This window comes from Panthera pardus, unplaced genomic scaffold, assembly GCF_024362965.1.
Source record: "Panthera pardus isolate Hobbes unplaced genomic scaffold, ASM2436296v1 HiC_scaffold_2, whole genome shotgun sequence".
In the NCBI taxonomy this organism is placed as follows: Eukaryota; Metazoa; Chordata; class Mammalia; order Carnivora; family Felidae; genus Panthera; species Panthera pardus.
This window is the reverse complement of record NW_026526765.1, coordinates 37,049,535-37,067,099: the sequence shown is the minus strand read 5'-3', so window position 1 is coordinate 37,067,099 and position 17,565 is coordinate 37,049,535. Positions and strand designations below refer to the sequence as shown.

Here is a 17,565-nt window from a genome sequence, read left to right as displayed (position 1 = left end):
ATTGAGGCCCGGGAGAGGATACCACCAGGGGACAGAGGTCAGCGACGCTCTTCCAGGTGCTGCGGCAGGTGGACTTCCTACCTGACTCCACCATTGTGGCAAACCTCTCCAGACTCTCTTTGCCAGCTTGTGGGGACCAACGGGCTCAGACTCCCACCATTGCTCTACCCTGCCCTGCTTATTTGCTTGTCTGGCTGTCCGGAGACAGGTCTGGGGCTCGGACTACTCACCCACAGGCCAAGCCTCTCGTCACCCGAAGGCTTACATGTGCTAGGGAGGACCAGGGCCCCGGGGGTGGGCAAGCAGCTTCTTCCCTGAGTCACTAGGGCCTCAGTGCTACCTTCCCCCGCCCACCAGGAGTGACATGGCGCCCTCCAGGTGGCCTGTGGCTGCCATTGCCGCTGCTGCCTGCCGGTGAGGAAGCCCGTGTGCTCCAGCTGCTGTGTCTGCAGAGAGGGGATGGAGGACTTGGGCAGCCATAGGGGGCTTTCGGCACCCTGGGCTGTCCCCTCTCCCGCCCAAGGAGTGAGGGCTGGATCCCCACCTGCAGCATTTGCTCCTCCGGGTCTGCCCACAGTGGGGCCCAGGCCGGGCCCACCTCGGAGGAGCCCTCCCGGGTCTGCTGCACTGTCTCCAGGCCTGGCGGGGGCTGGGCTGAGCCTTCACTGTGGGGCCTGAGGCTAGGGGAGGCCATGTAAGGAGGTCCAGGGGCTGGAGGCCTCCCTCCACCGGGGTGGGTGACGGGCAGCGCCGCCAGGCCACCCGAGGTAAGAAGGAGTCTAAGGGCACCCTGCCCGGGCCCTGCACAAGATGCTCTCTGCAGTGCTTGCAGCCACAGCTCAGAGAGCTTCAGCCACAGGAAAGCGCTGTCTGCATAGACCAGGCCAACAAGGAAGCCACAGAAGAGCTGCAGGAAGGGGGGCTTGTTGTTGAGCATGTAGCCATGGCAGCAGCCACTGTGGCTGTCTAGAGTAGTAACCCTGCCCCGCCCAGCGTGACCAGGTGGACAGGCATATGGCCGTGGCCACCAGCTGCACTGGGTACCCTGAGGCCTGCCTGCAGCACACCCATTAGGCTAGCAGCCAGAGGGAGCAGGGCAGAGGCGTGCAGGGACCGCAGCCGCCCAGTGAGCGCTCCCTCCACCAGCTCAGAGTGGGTGGGACAGCAGGCTCAGGAGCAGGCCAGATAGGGCTGTGTAGCCCAGGTCAGTATCGGGAGCTCCTGCGGCAGCTCCGGGACCAGGGTGAGGATGGGGCCAGTCCCACAGACCACAGGCTGCTCAGCAACGCCAGGGACAGTAGAGGGGTGGGTAAGTGGGGTGCTCTGGAATGCACAGCATGGCTCAAGGTGTCAAGGGTGGTTTGGGGTCTGTGTGCTTACTGGGAAGCTGGGAGGACAGAATGAGGAAACAAGGACCAGAAAGATTCTTCTAGTGATAGAGAGTCCCAGTGTGGTTTGGACTCAGCTTTGCGACTTTAGGAAAGATACCCAAATTCCTTGGGCCTCAGTTTCCTCCTTTGCAAAGCGTAACCCCTGCCCCTGGAATGTTGGGTAGGGCCCCTGGCAGGAAGTCCAGACCCCAGCTTCTTCATGAGCTCAAAGCCCATTCTGCTTGTACTCAGGTGCTATGACCCCAGCCGGCACCTGTGCACCACCCCCTCCTAGGCCACCCTCCATTAGTCAGCCATTTTTCTAGGCTTGGGTCTCTTCCCCCAGCCCTCCCACCAGTCTCTGTGTCCAACCCACTTTTTAAAATTTATAGAAATAACAAAATACAAACATTTGTTTTAAAAGACCTTTAAGGGCACCTGGGGGGCTCAGTCAGTTGGGCATCTGACTCTTGATCCAGCTCAGTTCTTGATCTCAGGATGGTGAGTTCAAACCCTGTGTTGGGCTCTATGCTGGGCATGAAGCCTACTTAAAAAAAAAAAAAAAAAAAAAAAAAACCCAAACCTTAACAATGACAAAAACAAAACAATGCTATGAATTATATACTTAAGAAGTATTTAACTAAGATCGTGTAAAATTTACATGAAGGAAAAGTAAACATTTCCTCAGACTACATAAAATGGAGACAACCAAATAAAGAGGAATCAACATTACAAAGTTGTCAACCTTCCCTAAATCAATCAGTAAATTCAGTGCGATTTCTTTTTAAATTCTACTTTTGGGGAGCCGGGGTGGCTCAATTGGTTAAGCATCAGACTCTTAATTTTGGCTCAGGTCATGATCCCAGGTTCAAGGGATTGAGCCCGGCATCAGGCTCCATGTTCAGCATGGATTCTCTCTCTCTCTCTCTCTCTCTCTCTCTCTCTCTCTCTCTCTCTCTTATCTTCTCTCTCTGCCCCTCTCCAGCTCATGCATGTATGCATAATAAATAAATAAATAAATAAATAAATTCTACTTTTAAAAGTAACTGATCATGAGAGATTGATTCAAAAGTATTCATTAAGTACAAAAAACCTTCAGTAATTTAGGAATAAAAGAAAACTTCCTTTGTATAATTATGGGTATCTATCAAAAACCGTATTTTCAGGTATGTACAACCAGCCCAAGATTCCTCAAAAACATTTAAGATAATCTTCAAGTGGGGATGCCTGGCTGGCTCAGTCTGTACAGCATGTGATTCTTGATCTTGGGGTTGTGAGTTTGAGCCCCATTTTGGGTGTAAAGATTGCTTAAAAATAAAACCTTAAAAAAAAAAAAGAAAGAAAAAGAACCTTCAAGTGAACCTCAAAGTCAGAAAAGTCCCATATATGTGCTCAGAGTGATTAAAATAAACTTTTAATTCCCACAATCTTAAACAAGAATAAACAATTCAACATCACCCAACACGCAAGGAGAAGATTTAATATGAAAAGAGAAACTAACAAAAATAAGCAACAAAAATTCCATTCAACAACAGATTACTATAGGATTTCTAATTAAAGTAAGAAAATAAATCACACTTTCATTGCTACTATTCAGTATGCTTTGATGAGTATATTTTTTGCAATATTTTCTCATCTTAAGAGCTCCCTTCCTGTTCCCATGTTTTCCCCTTTAATTTGATTTACTCTCTTACTTTTGAGAACTTTCTTCAGTAGCTTGCTGAGAAAAAGTATGCACGGGGGATGATTTTTTTGAGATAGTTCATACTTTAACATACATTTCTTTTGTCCTCATATTTAATTGACATTAATTGACAGGGCCTACAACTCTAGCTTGACAACATTTCCCTGCAGAATTTTGGAGGTGTTTCTGTTCTGTTAAGAATGTTAAAGCCATTCTATTTTTTGACCTGTTCCATATCCCCTTCTATGGAACCTATAGGATTTTCTTCTTATCCACAGTGTTCTGAAATTTCACAGAGATGTGCCTTGGTATTTTCCAGCTATACAGGAGGGGTGTATTTTCATTCAACCAGGAACTTAGTGGAAACCTTCAGCTTGCCATTTCCTTCAGTTTTACCCAATTTTTGAATTATTTTGCTGTCAATTGTCTCCATTTTCTCTATTATTTAGCTATTGGACCTCCTGGACTAATTATATAATACTATCTTTTTTCTCTTCTTACAGCCATCTCTTTGTCTTTCTGCTCTACTTTCTGTGAGATTTTCCTCAACTTTATGTTCCCAAACTCCTTTCGTTGCTTTTATCATGTTTTAAAATCTGATCTTTTTTCCCCTTAAATGTTCTTTTTTCATAACAGCTTGTTCTTTTTTCATAGATACAATATCATCTTTTAATCTGAGGATTTTTATTATGATATTTATGAGAATAAAAGGTAGGGCATAAGGAATGTAGTCAATGATACTATAATAGCATCCTATGATGACAGATGGTGGCTACACCTGTGACCATACCATATAGTTATAAAATCACTGTTGTATACTTGAAACTAATGTAACATTATGTGTCAACTTTAGTTAAATTAAACACTGTAAATTTTTTTCATGTTTATTTTTGACAGAGAGAGAGGGAGACAAAGCATGAGCGGAGAGGGGCATAGAGAGAGAGGAGACACAGAATCCGAAGCAGGCTCCAGGCTCTGGGCTGTCAGCAAAGAGCCTGATGCGCGGCTGAAACAACCGTGAGATCATGACCTGAGCCGAAGTTGGACGCTTGACCGACTGAGCCAGCCCAGGTGCCCCAAAATATTTTTTAAAAAGTAAATAAAAGAGGTCTTAGCCTCCAGCATTCAGTGTGCGTGTGGACACCGATCTTACTATTTTCAGTAAAGTACCCACGCAGCCAGCTATATAGGAGGCAGAACCAACTTGTAAAGTTACCCTGAGTCCTAATAACAGCCCTACACGTGGTTTAATTCTCTATGGTAGTCCTCTCAAAATTAGCGAGTTTTGAACATCGGGCCTGCATCTGAGTTTTGCTCTGGGCCCCCAAAATTATGTGTCCAGTCCTGAGTACCCACACCCTCAAGTCTGCAGATCAAGACTAAAGACCAGTTTTACTCTTTTCCGTTTTCTCTGAGGCTGGGAGAGGAGCATTTGCCCAACAATGTACAATTCAGGTGGGGACCTGGAGATCTGCTTCTAAATTCAATGTTACACAATTCTCTTTACTCTGGTGCTGCTTTTCTTCCTTCGGTCCCTCACAAAGCTGCTGTGTCTAAATCTCTCTTTGCACGGGCACCAAGGTCACAGCATGCTGGCAGCTGATATTTCTCTACCATGCCTGTATGTGTTGGCCACAAACTCCATCAAAAAGGCTGCTCTCTATCAACAGTGAGGTACAGTTCCTTGAATGCCAAACCTACGTTGTGTGTCTGGTGGAGGACTCTGGCACCAGCAGGCCTCCTCAGGGGTGTTGTGCTAATTAAGAGGAGGTATTTGATGGCTTGTGTCTTTCTTTCTGGTGATCACATCCATTGTAAGGTTTGCCAATAAATTCTTTTTTTTTAACGTTTTTATTTATTTTTTTTAATTTTTTTTTTTAACGTTTATTTATTTTTGAGACAGAGAGAGACACACAGCATGAACGGGGGAGGGGCAGAGAGAGAGGGAAACACAGAATCGGAAGCAGGCTCCAGGCTCTGAGCCATCAGCCCAGAGCCCGACGCGGGGCTCGAACTCGCGGACCGCGAGATCGTGACCTGAGCCGAAGTCGGACGCTTAACCGACTGAGCCACCCAGGCGCCCCAGGTTTTTATTTATTTTTGAGAGAGAGAGAGACACAGCATGAGCAGGGGAGAGGCAGAGAGAGAGAGAGAGAGAGAGAAAGAGAGAGAGGATGGATCTGAAGCAGGCTCCAGGTTCCCAGCTATCAGCACAGAGCCCAATGCCCGGCTTGAACTCATAAACCTTGAGATCATGACCTGAGCTGAAGTCAGACGCTCAACCGACTGAGCCACCCAGGCGCCCCTGTCAATAAATTCTGTTCCTTAATCCACTAGAGTGACTTGGTAACATTTATTCTCAGCTACAGTGCACAACACAACACAGCTCCAAATTGGATGCATTTTTGCACAAAAGATCCTCAAGACAAAAAATACCATAATTGTGTAATCTATAACAATAATAGTGGTAACAACAAAAATCACTACAACAAACATCCAAATATTCTATTTTATAGTTTGCAATACTGCCAAAACTTTTATCTCAACAACATTTGACAGATGTGTACTATCCCCCTGTTTTAAAGGAAGGGAAACTGAAATTTGGAGGGGTAGTTACTTCTAAGTTCACCAAAAGATTAGGTGGTACTGCTATGACTCAAAACTACTGCCTTCAAATATCCTTTTAACCAGTGTGAATATGCAAGGCTGTCTCATCCACACACAGAGCTTTCTTTTTTCACATGCTCTCTCCATTTTTGCTGATTCTCTACACTGAGAAAAACTAAACCTTCTTCAAAGGTTCCTTACCAAACAAAACCTACATTTATCAGATAAACACTCTCCTTAGCAACCATTAATCTTCCAGGGTGAATACAAAGCTGCTTTGCATCAGAACACAAACCAGAGTTACTATTTATTGATTATGCCACATCTTCAAAAAGACCTTTATAGAGCACCTCACAGTTTGTTAAAACTAAAATAGAGCACACTTTCTCTGTAACGGTTTAATGAAAAAAAGAAAACAAGGACATCACTACAAATGGGCAACTATCTAGTTGTAGAGATGAATTCATTTTATCTAACTTTTAATTCTTATTTAAAAAAACTAACAAAACAGTTAAAATGTCATGGGAAGTAATATATTGGTTCTATTCTGAGATAAGACTCTTTGCATAAAGTCAAACATTTGGATAAAAACTGAAATTGTAGGGGTGCCTGGGGCAGCTCAGTCAATTAAGCTTCCGGCTCTTGATTTTCACTCAGGTCATGATCTCATGGTCATGAGATCAAGCCCCATGTCAGGCTCTGTGCTGAGTACTGAGCATGGACCTTGCTTGGGATTCTCTCTCTCCCTCTCTCTCTCTGCCCCTCCCTCAAGTGCACGCATGCGCACGCACACACACACACACACACACACACACACACACACACACACACACATTCTCTATCTCCAAATCAATTAAAAAAAATTAAAAATAATTGAAACTCTGAAATCATTTATAGTGAACAATATTCTCCCTCTCCATCTCCCCCCAACATTGTAAAGGTTGAGATAAAATTTTAGGGATAAAGGCTTTGAGATCTTCGATTTTGCCTTTTATAAATTGCTTTGTCTCTAAAATGTGAACATGAGCTAGATCTCTTGAGACTCAGTCCAGTTACAGAATCTTTTCTACTTTCAGGTATATATTCAGGTGCATATTCAGATATTCAGGTTATTTAATTCTCCTTCTTATTCATGTATTTGGTTAGCCTCTCCCCCCACCCATCCTCTTAACTAGACATTGCCACTTCCTTAAGGTAACTTGAAATATGAGAAAGAATCAGGAATATTAAACAAATAACAAACACTTCATTTAAATGATTGGTTAGTTTATTGCCCAAATGCAGAGATGACATAAAATTCTAAAGTACAAGATATCTGAAAATGACAGGAAGGTAAGTCATAATTATTACCATAAATTTTTATAATAATTTTACATTTATAGAGATCAACATTTACATTAACTTAAATTTCAAACATAAAAAAGAGAAAGCAAAAAATACTAGAAGAAAACATAGGATGTCTTTATTTTTTCCTTAAAGCAATGAAGGCCTTTCTAGGTATGACAGAAGCAAAAGCCCTTTTTTATTTTATTTTATTTTTTATTTTATTTTTTTTTTACTTTTATTTTATTTTATTTTTTTTCAATATATGAAATTTATTGTCAAATTGGTTTCCATACAACACCCAGTGCTCATCCCAAAAGGTGCCCTCCTCAATACCCATCACCCACCCTCCCCTCCCTCCCACCCCCCATCAACCCTCAGTTTGTTCTCAGTTTTTAAGAGTCTCTTATGCTTTGGCTCTCTTCCACTCTAACCTCTTTTTTTTTTCCTTCCCCTCCCCCATTGGTTTCTGTTAAGTTTCTCAGGATCCACATAAGAGTGAAACCATATGGTATCTGTCTTTCTCTGTATCAAAAGCCCTTTTTTAAAAAGACTGGTTAATTTGGCTATATAACAAATAATTCTTGGTGGTAATGTCACAAGACAGAAGGCACACTGGGAAAAGTTATTACCAAAAACTAAATAGACAGTGACAAATGATGGAAGCAAACTTGGATTCTCCAGGCCTCTCTCCTTGTCCTGCAGATGACTGCCTTCTCTTTGTGTCCTCACACGGCCTTTTCTGAGTGTGTGTGTGTGTGTGTGTGTGTGTGTGTGTGTGTGCATGCACGCTTCCTTTGGTATCTCTTCCTCTTCTTATAAGGATTCAATATTGGATTAGGTCCAAGATTAGTCATATTAGATTCTAGGCCAACCCATATGACCTCATGTAACCTAATTACCTCTTTAAAGGCTTATCTCCAAATACAGTCACATTCTAAGGTACTGAGGATTAGAGCTTCACCATATGAATTTGGTGTGTGGGGGGTTGAGGGGGATACAATTCAGTCCAATACACTTTTGGTTTGGCTATGGCATCCTTTTTCCTCCCTATCAACTTATTTCTGGTGCCAAGTGACAATATGATATCAGGATCTGGTCTTTGATTGTTCACGTTTATGTCAAGATGCCCAGAGAGTTGACTCAGTCACAGTGCTAGTTGGGTCACACAGCAAGAAGTCTGTATACCTTTAAGCCATTTCTAAACTGGGTGGCTAGCAATAACTTGTCTCTGTACCAAAGGGACCGCAAAACAGAAAACTATATTATAATAAAGCCCTATGAAATGTATCCTTAACTCAACTTGCTCTTAGGGGGATCCCAGAAACGTGCCCAGCATGCCATCTGACTTGTGGGAAAGTGAGATACAGGAGCAGTTGGAGTAGAAATAAGTGGTCATATTAAATAATTCCAGTTACAGTGTTTACTTCAGCAAATTGTACAAAAGCATATGTCAAATGCACACACTACGAGCTCCTGTCCCAGGGCCTGAGAATGTGCATCTGTACAAGGCAGGGATCCAACTTCCTCTTCTAGTGGGGCAGGTTCTCTCTGTGGGTTGGATGGCGTGTCTGCATTTAAGTGGGTACAAGGCATATCAAGTTGGGGAGCATCTGCTGTTGTTTTAAAGAATCAGCATGAAGAAAGTTTGCCTGTCACAGTGAGGAGGACTGGAGTGGATATTTGACATATTCAGGGCCCCTGGTTGTATTTGGGAAACGCTTCTGTATTTAGGGAGAGTTCCACATTAGGAATCCTGTCTTCTCTCAAACACTCAGGGTCTCTGGAAGCTAGTCAGGCTCATGCTCTGGCCTTACACTCCCAGGTGAGCGACTGATTCGGAGGGGAGCAGAACAGCCCTCCCACTTGGCTGGTGAAGGGGCTGCAGGGATTGCCAAGGGTCAGCTGCTGACACGCAAGAGGCCTCAGGGATGGAGGCAGAAGTGGACACAGGGTACCGAGTCCCTGGCCTTCGTGTTTGATGGGGCAGGCATCAGTGCTCTCCATGAATTCTGGTGTTCCTCAAAGTTTACCTTGAGTCTATTTTTTCAACAATCCCAAGAAGTACCTGACAAGTTTTAAATGCTTGTTTTTCTGCTTCAACGACTGAGACAGAATTTTGTTGTTTGCAACAATGCTTGTACATTACATTTTCACATATTAAAAATGCTCACCCCAACTTACAATAAAACAAATATAAACTGTAAATGCATGCTGTTTTCAACTGTCAGATTGACAAAGACAGAAATTGTGGTTTGTTGAGTGATACAGGTAAACATATTACATCCTTCCCTCTCGTGTATTACTGTTTGATATAATGTTTTTCTTCAATAAAAATTTTAAAAAATTAAATAGCGCCTTCCAAAAGAGGTAACCCACATTCCCATTCTCACTTTATGTGTTTCTATATTTATGTATTTATTTATTTTGAAAGGGAGAGAGGGAGAGAGGGAGAGAGTGTGGGCAAGTGGGGGTGGGGCAGAGAGAAAGAGGGAGGGATAGAATACCAAGCAGGCTCTGCACTGTCAGCACAGAGCACAACGCAGGCCTCTAACTCATAAACTGTGAGATCATTACCTGAGCCGAAACCAAGAGTCGAGCACCCAACTGACTGAGCCACCCAGGCCCCTCCCCCTGTCATTCTCATTTTCATACCTTTCTAGGATCCTGTCATATACTTTTCACTCAACAGCTTATATCCTAAAAGAAAAAAAAATAAAGATTTTATAGCATTATTCTACAAACACAAGTTTTAGCAAAAAAAGGAAAAAAGTGTATTTCCTAACTGATTCTCTAAGAAGTAAAAAACAGAGCACACTAGCAGTAACTATTTTTTTTAAGATACTGCAGGAAACACAAAGATGTATAGAACTATTTTGAGGTACTGAGAAGAGTTGTAATATAGTTGGGAAAGAAGATATAATCACATAACCAGTTGAATACTAATAAAATATTTAAATGTAACTTGAAGCCAACAATGAAGGTCAAGTCACAAAGCTATAAATTATTAATTGTCAAATTAATCCTAGGTACAGTATGAGTTCAGAGGAGACTGTTGGATAATTTACTGTGGTGACACAAGCTACCCTAAAATTTAGTGGATTAAAGTGACAGCGCTATCTCCCAATCCTGTGGGCCAAGAGTTCGGGCGGGGCTCAGCTGGCCAATTCTTCTCCACGGAGTATCAGCTGGGGTCACTGCACAGTACTCAGCTGGGGACTGACCTTGCCTAAGGCTCCAAGAAGAGACTGTCACAAATGTAGCACCTTCCTGCTCTTTGGCCTCTCTCCACCTGGCATCTCATTGTTCCTGTCCCTCTATGCAGTTTGGGCTTCTCACAGCATGTTGATCTCAAAGTAGTCACATGTCTTTCCTGGAGTCTGTCTTGCAAGAACGAGGAGGAAGGAAGAAGATGCTCTTGTGGTTTGGATTTGGAAACTCACACAATGTTACTTTTGCCATGTTCAATAGACCAGAGTAGTCACAGAGACCAACCAGCCAGCTTGAAGAAGGGAAACACGGGACTCTCGTTTCCCCTCAGTACTCCACATGGTGAGGACTAGTCAAACTATTTGTGGCCATGTTTAATTCATCATGAAAGAAAAGTTCAATTTGGACTAGAAAGGTCAGAAAAAGCTATACAGGAAAAGTATTACAGACCCTGGTTTTAAAGACTATAGAACGTTTGAAAAAAGGAAGTGAAGTTGAGATAAGGTCAAAAATATCAACTATCTAAATATAAAGCAGGTAACAATGGGAAAAGACTGTCAAAAGACTTAGCAAAACAAGGGGTGCCTGGGTGGCTCAGTCGGTTAAGCGGCCCACTTTGGCTCAGGTCATGATCTCACGGTCCGTGAGTTCAAGCCCTGCATCAGGCTCTGTGCTGACAGCTCAGAGCCTGGAGCCTGTTTCAGATTCTGTGTCTCCCTCTCTCTGACCCTCCCCTGTTCATTTTCTGTCTCAAAAATAAACAAAGGTTAAAAAAAATTAAAAAAAGGCTTAGCAAAACAAGAATTATATTTCTTTCTCAATTTATCTTGCTGTAACAACAAAAGCAATTGCCTCAGCTTGGGCAAGTCCCTTTTTCCTGTTCACCAACACATTGATTCAACCGAGAAGATAATTTTTCCTTAAACAAGGTCAGCTCATCTGAAATACAGTGAATTTGGGCCTATTTCCCAGGAACACCTGGGGAAGGTCAGTCAATGTTCAGCTTGTTTGGAAAAGTGCTTGCTGTTCAAACTCTGAAGGTATAGACAAATGATTGTAGTTAATCCCGAGACAGGATTCAGGGCAGCAAGACAGGGTTGTGATTTAGCAACCATTGATCAGGCAATTTGGGTTTAGCAAGTCTGGTCAAGGTCCCAAGAGAGTCCATGATGTAACATCTTAATCCTACAGGGTCTCTTATAAGGCTTTGTTTAGAAAGGGTTAATCATTATAACCATAATTTTCTCACTGAGAAGAATTTTTCCTGAGATTTGTAGTTCATAAATAAGTAGTTCTCTAGTGTGTGTGTGTGTGTGTGTGTGTGTGTGTGTGTGTGCTTTTTTTTTTTAATGTTTATTTTTGAGAGAGTGCCAGTGAGGGAGGGACAGAGGGAGGGGGACAGAGGATCTGAAGTGGGCTCTTTGCTGACAGCAGCCAGCAGAAAGTGGGGCTTGAATTCATCATGACCTGAGGGAAGTCTGACCTTCAACTGACTGACCCATCCGGGTGCCCCCCATGCAGCCTATTCTGAACCCAGTGCCTGGCGCTTGGCAGATTTTTAAATATTAATTAATATTAATATGCTTAGTGAATTGTATTACTCATATTCTCTTAACACCAATTTAAATAATCTACACTCCTCCGAAATTTTGCCTATATAATACTGAACCGGAAACAGGCATACTTTATAAATACACCAATTAAAACTTAACCATTCCTCAGTAAAGTGAGCATCGCTCTCTCTTGTTTAGCGCTTCAGTTTTCAAAATTTGTGTCTCGCATCTTCTTTAATTTTTTTTGACACTGATATAAAATGAATTTATGAGTATCAAATCTGGCATTCCCAAAACAAAGGAAAAGGGAACAAGATTCATGAGAAATACTTAAAATCTTTTCATGTGTTCTAACACCCTGGAGAATCATAAGGTCTTACTGCCTCTTATGTTATAACATAGATTTCCCCTCCCCTCTCTGAGAGCTTTTAGTTTGACTTTATTTGGTGGGGAGCACTGAAAATCCCAAGCTGCAGTCTTGCCGGGTTAGAAGTAGTATTATCTTAAAACTGTGTTCGAGTTTGACGAAGGTCAACAGGCTTGTGCCATTTACACAGTATCTGCTTTCGGTAGTTTTCTGTTTCTTGACCTCTAGGTGGCTCCTTAAAAGCTGTTAGGCAAAGCAAACAAAAGGAAAAGAGAAGCAGACTCGATGGGGCCTTGGGACTCGGAAACCTTAATCTAGAGAGAACCGGTTAAGCCTTCAGAGACCGGAGGGGAGGGTGTGTGCGATTGGAGAGCAGAGAGTCGTCCGGGATGCAGGGCAGCTGGAGAGCGCCTACCACCTGCGCAAACATAAATCTCTTTAATAACCCAGGGATGTCCCGGGGGGAGCGGGAAAGTGTTCTCCATCCTCTCATGTGTGTCATCAAATAAGTGACCGCTGCTTCAGACGAACTGCACAGAATAGTCTGTAGATGTATATATGTGTGCACACGTTAGGAGTTTCAAGCTCTCCTCCCGGAGACGGGCTAGACATCACCTGCCGCGTCTGTAGCAGGCTCCCTCCGAGCCCCGCCAGAGCCGGGAGGGCGGAGGCAGGAGAGGCTGCGGCGCGGAGGTGGCCACTGCACAGCCGGACGCGCCTGCCGCGGCCGGCGTGCTGCATAATTGATGGAGGACCGCGCTCAGCCCTGGGTCGGCGGCGGGCGCGGCGAGAGCGTCTCAGGGGAGGAGGGCAGGGCGCCTGGGCCCCTCCCACTCTGCTTTTAGTCGCGCGCCCCGCCCCGGGGACTAGCTGCTGGCGCCGGGGTACCGGCGACTGTGCGCAGGGCCTTCGGCCACCGACGGCGGTGCGCGAGGACCGCGGCTGACCCGCCGGAGCCATGCGCGCCCCGTCCGGCCTGCTGGGGCCCCGAGGGCTGCTGCCGCTGGCCCTCTTGTGTCTCCTCGCCGCGGCGCGCGGGAGCTTGGCGGACGGCCAGCCCACAGGTGCGATGGCTGCAGGGCCGAGTTGGGGAGGAGGGTGCGCTGCAAGGGACGCGCGAGCCTCGGTCCCCGTGGGGAGAGGCGTTGGTGGGGAGAGGCGCGGGGATGCTGGAGACCGCGGGTGCGGAGCGGCGGCCCCCTCCGTCCTTTGGCCAGCTTGGGGGGTTGCCCAAGCTGGACGAGAGGACGGGGGCGGCTCGGGCTCCTCCGCTCCGGGGAGGGAATCTTGGAACCGAGAGCGCCCCGCGAGTCGGGGGCGTTGGTAGCAGGACGGGTCTGGGTGTTCCTGGGACGAGGGCGGCACGGTGTGGGGGTGCGGGCGGGAGCAAGGAACTCGCTCCGCTAAAGTGCCAGGATTTCTGAAAGCCACATTCCCCGAGGCCAACTCCCTTCGCTGGAATCGATAGTAGGTTTAAATATCACCTCCCTGCCTGGCAGGTGGGCTGGACTTGAGGATGTTTTTTAGAGCTGAGTTGAAATAACAACGTAACCACAACCGATCAACCAAAGCCCCCCGCTCATTGGGTAGTGTGTGTATCTTCTTTTAAACACCCCGGTCTCTGAAAACGAAGGTTTTGCGGGTTTTGTTTTAATTGTTTCAGACACTTTGAAACAGGGATCTGTGTGCAAAACATTACCGAAACCAACACCAGATTTGGCATTGTAGTTTCACCTGTTTATAATCACTTGCCATGTTGAAAGTATTTCATCCAACCTACTTTCTAATGCAGGTTTCTGTGTTACAAATTGCAAAGTGTTAGCAGCTAATTAGGAGAATAGACTGCCTTTCAGGTTGACAGATACTGCCTATCACCAACTAAAATTAAGATAGTCTACACAAGATTTTCCACCTTTATGAGCTTACAGCATGTAGACTTTTTTGTAACATAAAGATGGAAAGATAATCAAAGGATAAGATTTTTCAGTTTTTTTACATGTCCTTTAAAGAGTCTAGTTGTTAACTTGGACAAAGCATTATGGATTGCTTCAGTTCCTAAATTTCCTTGCCCCACTTCCTAGCCACGTACCTCTTTTTCATTCCTACCACTTATAAAGAGTGGTCAAAGACTTTTTACCCCCCACCCCCCCCCCCCACCCCCCCCCCGTGCCATTCCTGCCCATTCCTGATTCACTCCTGGTTCACCTGAGACTGTTGCAGCTCTGAGGCCCATTGCATTCTGGGTAAGTCCTATGGTTCTCCACATGGTTGTATGTTAAAATTATCTGGGAGCTTTACAGATACTGGCTCCTGCCCTCAAAACTTTTGATTCAGTTGGCCTGGGATTTAGGCTGGACATCAGGTATTTTGAAAGCTCCCGTGTGATTTAATCAAGAGATCCTAAGCTGGTTTTCAACCCACTGCTTTAGAATCGCGGTGGCCTAGAGAGTGCACCATTGGGTGAATATTTATATGCTGTTGGTAGCAGGGAGTCAGGTTTAAGTTGACATTCAGAGCAGACTTCTAAAGAGAAAAAAGTAGGGAACAAATGAAAGTGGGTTAAATTAACAAAGTTATAAATAATTGGGATGGTGTATGTAGGTATGGCAATTGTCTGTGTATGTATATAGTGTCAGTCCTGGCCTTTCACCTCCACTTAGGTGAAAACTGTAGAATGATGTGCTGTATAAAAGGCATGAAGTTAGCATCTCATTTTAAGGCAGGATTAAAAATCGTGAAGCGACTTCATTTTATTTTATAGAATCTCTTTTGATCTCTGGGAGATTCAGTTTTCTGTTTGCTAAAGGCTATTGTGAAGTTTACTGGCTATTTTTTATGTAGGTACTTTGAATTACTTGGAAATAGGTATTCTATAAGCCTAAGAGTTTGGGCAAAATTTTAATAATAAACATGGTTATAATTTATCATATTTACTATATAACAAGTGGGCCAGGCATTACACTGTGCAGTATATAACCCTATGGGTTAGCTTTTATTGTCCCTGACTTTCAGATGAGGACATTGGAATTTAGGGAGATTAAACAAATGCCCAAGTATATATAATTATTTAAGCAGTAGAATAGGAAATTAAGCATTGTTCAGTCTGACTCCAATGCCTGTTTTCTTTATTTTTTAATTTTTTAAAGTAAGCTCTAAGCCCAATGTGGGGCATGAATTGTGACCCTGAGATCAAGGGTCGCATGCTTTACCAACTGAGCCAGCCAGGAGCCCCCTCCAATATCTGTTTTCTTAAACACAATATTCACTCATCTCTCTGAGATAACTGGGTATGTGTATGAAAGTTTGGAACCACTGACAGAACACGGTGTATGGATTTAAATGCTTGATTTCAGCTGAAGAGCATGCTAACACACTTTGAGTTCTAGAATAAAGTTAGACAAAGGGACTCACTTTAATTCTTTTAAGCTGTTTCAATTAAATAAGAAATGTAAAATCACTTTATTAAAGCAAATATTAGATAAATGGGAATATTTAAACATCATTAATATTACTCTTATGTGGAACAAATTGAGGGGATGGGTCATGTGTATCTTTTTTTTTAATTTTTTTTTTTACATGTATTTATTTTTGATAGAGACAGAGCACAAGTGAGGGAGGGGCAGAGAGAGAAGGAGACACAGAATCCAAAGCAGGCTTCAGGCTCTGAGCTGTCAGCACAGAGCCCAACACGGGGCTTGAACCCATGAACTGTGAGATCGTGACCTGAGGTAAAGTCAGACGCTTAACTGACTGAGCCACCCAGGTGCCCCGAGTCGTGTTTATCTTTTGAAAAATATGTTTGCAAGGGAAACATTTGAAGTGGTCATTTTTAACTTCTGGGGGACATTGCTTATATACTTTCTTGATTAACCACCTTCCTAGAGATAGGAAGGGATCAAGAGATCTCTTGATAGGAAGAGGTAGGAAGAGATAGGAAGAGCTCAACTACCTTTCTAGAGATACTCCCCATCCCACATATACAGCAACCACCTAGTAATAAATATTAATGTGCCTGACATTGTGTTAGTCTAGATCTAAGTAGAAAACTTCAGCAATATTTTTTAGCAGTTTTGAGTCATTTCCTTAAACTGTTTAAAGGAACAGATTAACTATAAGCTTATGTTTAATAGAGTTATATCTGATGCATCAAACTTTTGAGCCTAAATTATCATCACATTTAAAATTATATAAGCATTTGTTAAGAATTAGTTCTTGGCTCTTCCTCTTCCTGTTCTTTGGTCCCCACCTCTTGCTCCCATCTCGTCCTCTTCCTCCTAGGAATGGGTTCTATAGTCATTAGGTTGGGGAATGCGGGGAGGCAAGCTCCCTTATTAGAGGAAGCCAGAGGGTCCCAGGTCAGGGAATTAGAAAGTGGGCCAGGTCAGGATGGCATCCAGGTAGGGGAGCGGCCTCATGTGGAGTGTTAGAGCCCGAGTACGTTGAGATGTGTCCTCCTGCAAAGGGGTGGCCTAGAGCCAGGTCTCAGAGCTGAACAGCATGACGGGCTTCAAAGCAGGGGCAGCCGGACATTGTGCTGTCTGATCTTGATCAGGGGGGTGTAGGGAAAGGACACAGAAGAGCCAACAGTGCAAGATGTTGGAGCCCAAATGGGTGAGGAAGACATTTCTTTGGGGCCAGGAGTGGCTGCGGCACTGGGAGATTACATACAAGAGGATTGAGCAAATAAGTAGAATGAGTAAGGATAATAGGATGTAGGTTTTTCTCTTTCAGCAGAAGGAAATAAAGAAAGAGGGGAAACTAGAATGAACCTTGCAGTGTTGGGTTGCAATTGACAGCATTAGCGTGAATTCATGACTTTAAATCTATTTGTCTTTTATGTGTGTGTCTATATAAACAGATGTACAGGTATAGATGTGTATATGTAAGTATACATGTAACGCATATACATCATATATATTTATATATGTGTGTATGTATGTATGTTATACCTTTCACATATATTTATTTACGGTGTGTGCATGTGTGTGTGTGTGTGTGTGTGTGTGTGAATATACACATGCATTAGCTCTGCCCACAGAGGTGGGGACCACTGATTTCTCAGTTGTGATGACCATACTTAGCAGCCAAATCTTGACTCTATATACGATTCTTTACTAATGGGTAACTAGGACTTCCTGGAAAAATGAGTTATTTTACAAAAAGGGAAGAGAAAGTATAAGATAAACCCTGAACTTCTTGTGCCAGAAAGCAATGAAGTACTCAAAGAATGATGGGCCGTGTCAAAAAGATACAAGAGCCAGAGAGTTCCCAGTGGACAAACCTGGGACAAATTGAGCATCAAAATGAATGATAATAATAATGAACTAGTATCCATTAGTATCCACTGGAGAATGCCCACTGAATAATATAGGTATTCATGAGTACATACTGATGTAAATTAATTAAATGAATCAATTGGAAGTTTGATGAGGCACAAAATATTACATAATT

At 43.7% G+C, this 17,565-nt stretch overlaps 1 protein-coding gene and 1 pseudogene across 1 annotated transcript in view; one reads left to right on the top strand and one right to left on the bottom strand.

The window, feature by feature from the left end:
• Nucleotides 1–336: 336 nt before the first annotated feature.
• LOC109275808 (rhomboid domain-containing protein 3-like) lies at nucleotides 337–8,991 on the bottom strand (annotated as a pseudogene).
• Nucleotides 8,992–12,959: 3,968 nt separating this feature from the next.
• EMB (embigin) overlaps nucleotides 12,960–17,565 on the top strand; it is a 50,283-nt gene continuing 45,677 nt past the window's right edge. The window contains exon 1 of the mRNA XM_053906982.1: nucleotides 12,960–13,178. Coding sequence (XP_053762957.1) covers nucleotides 13,073–13,178 — 106 coding nt within the window. The 5' untranslated portion in view covers nucleotides 12,960–13,072. The remainder of the gene's footprint in view (nucleotides 13,179–17,565) is intronic.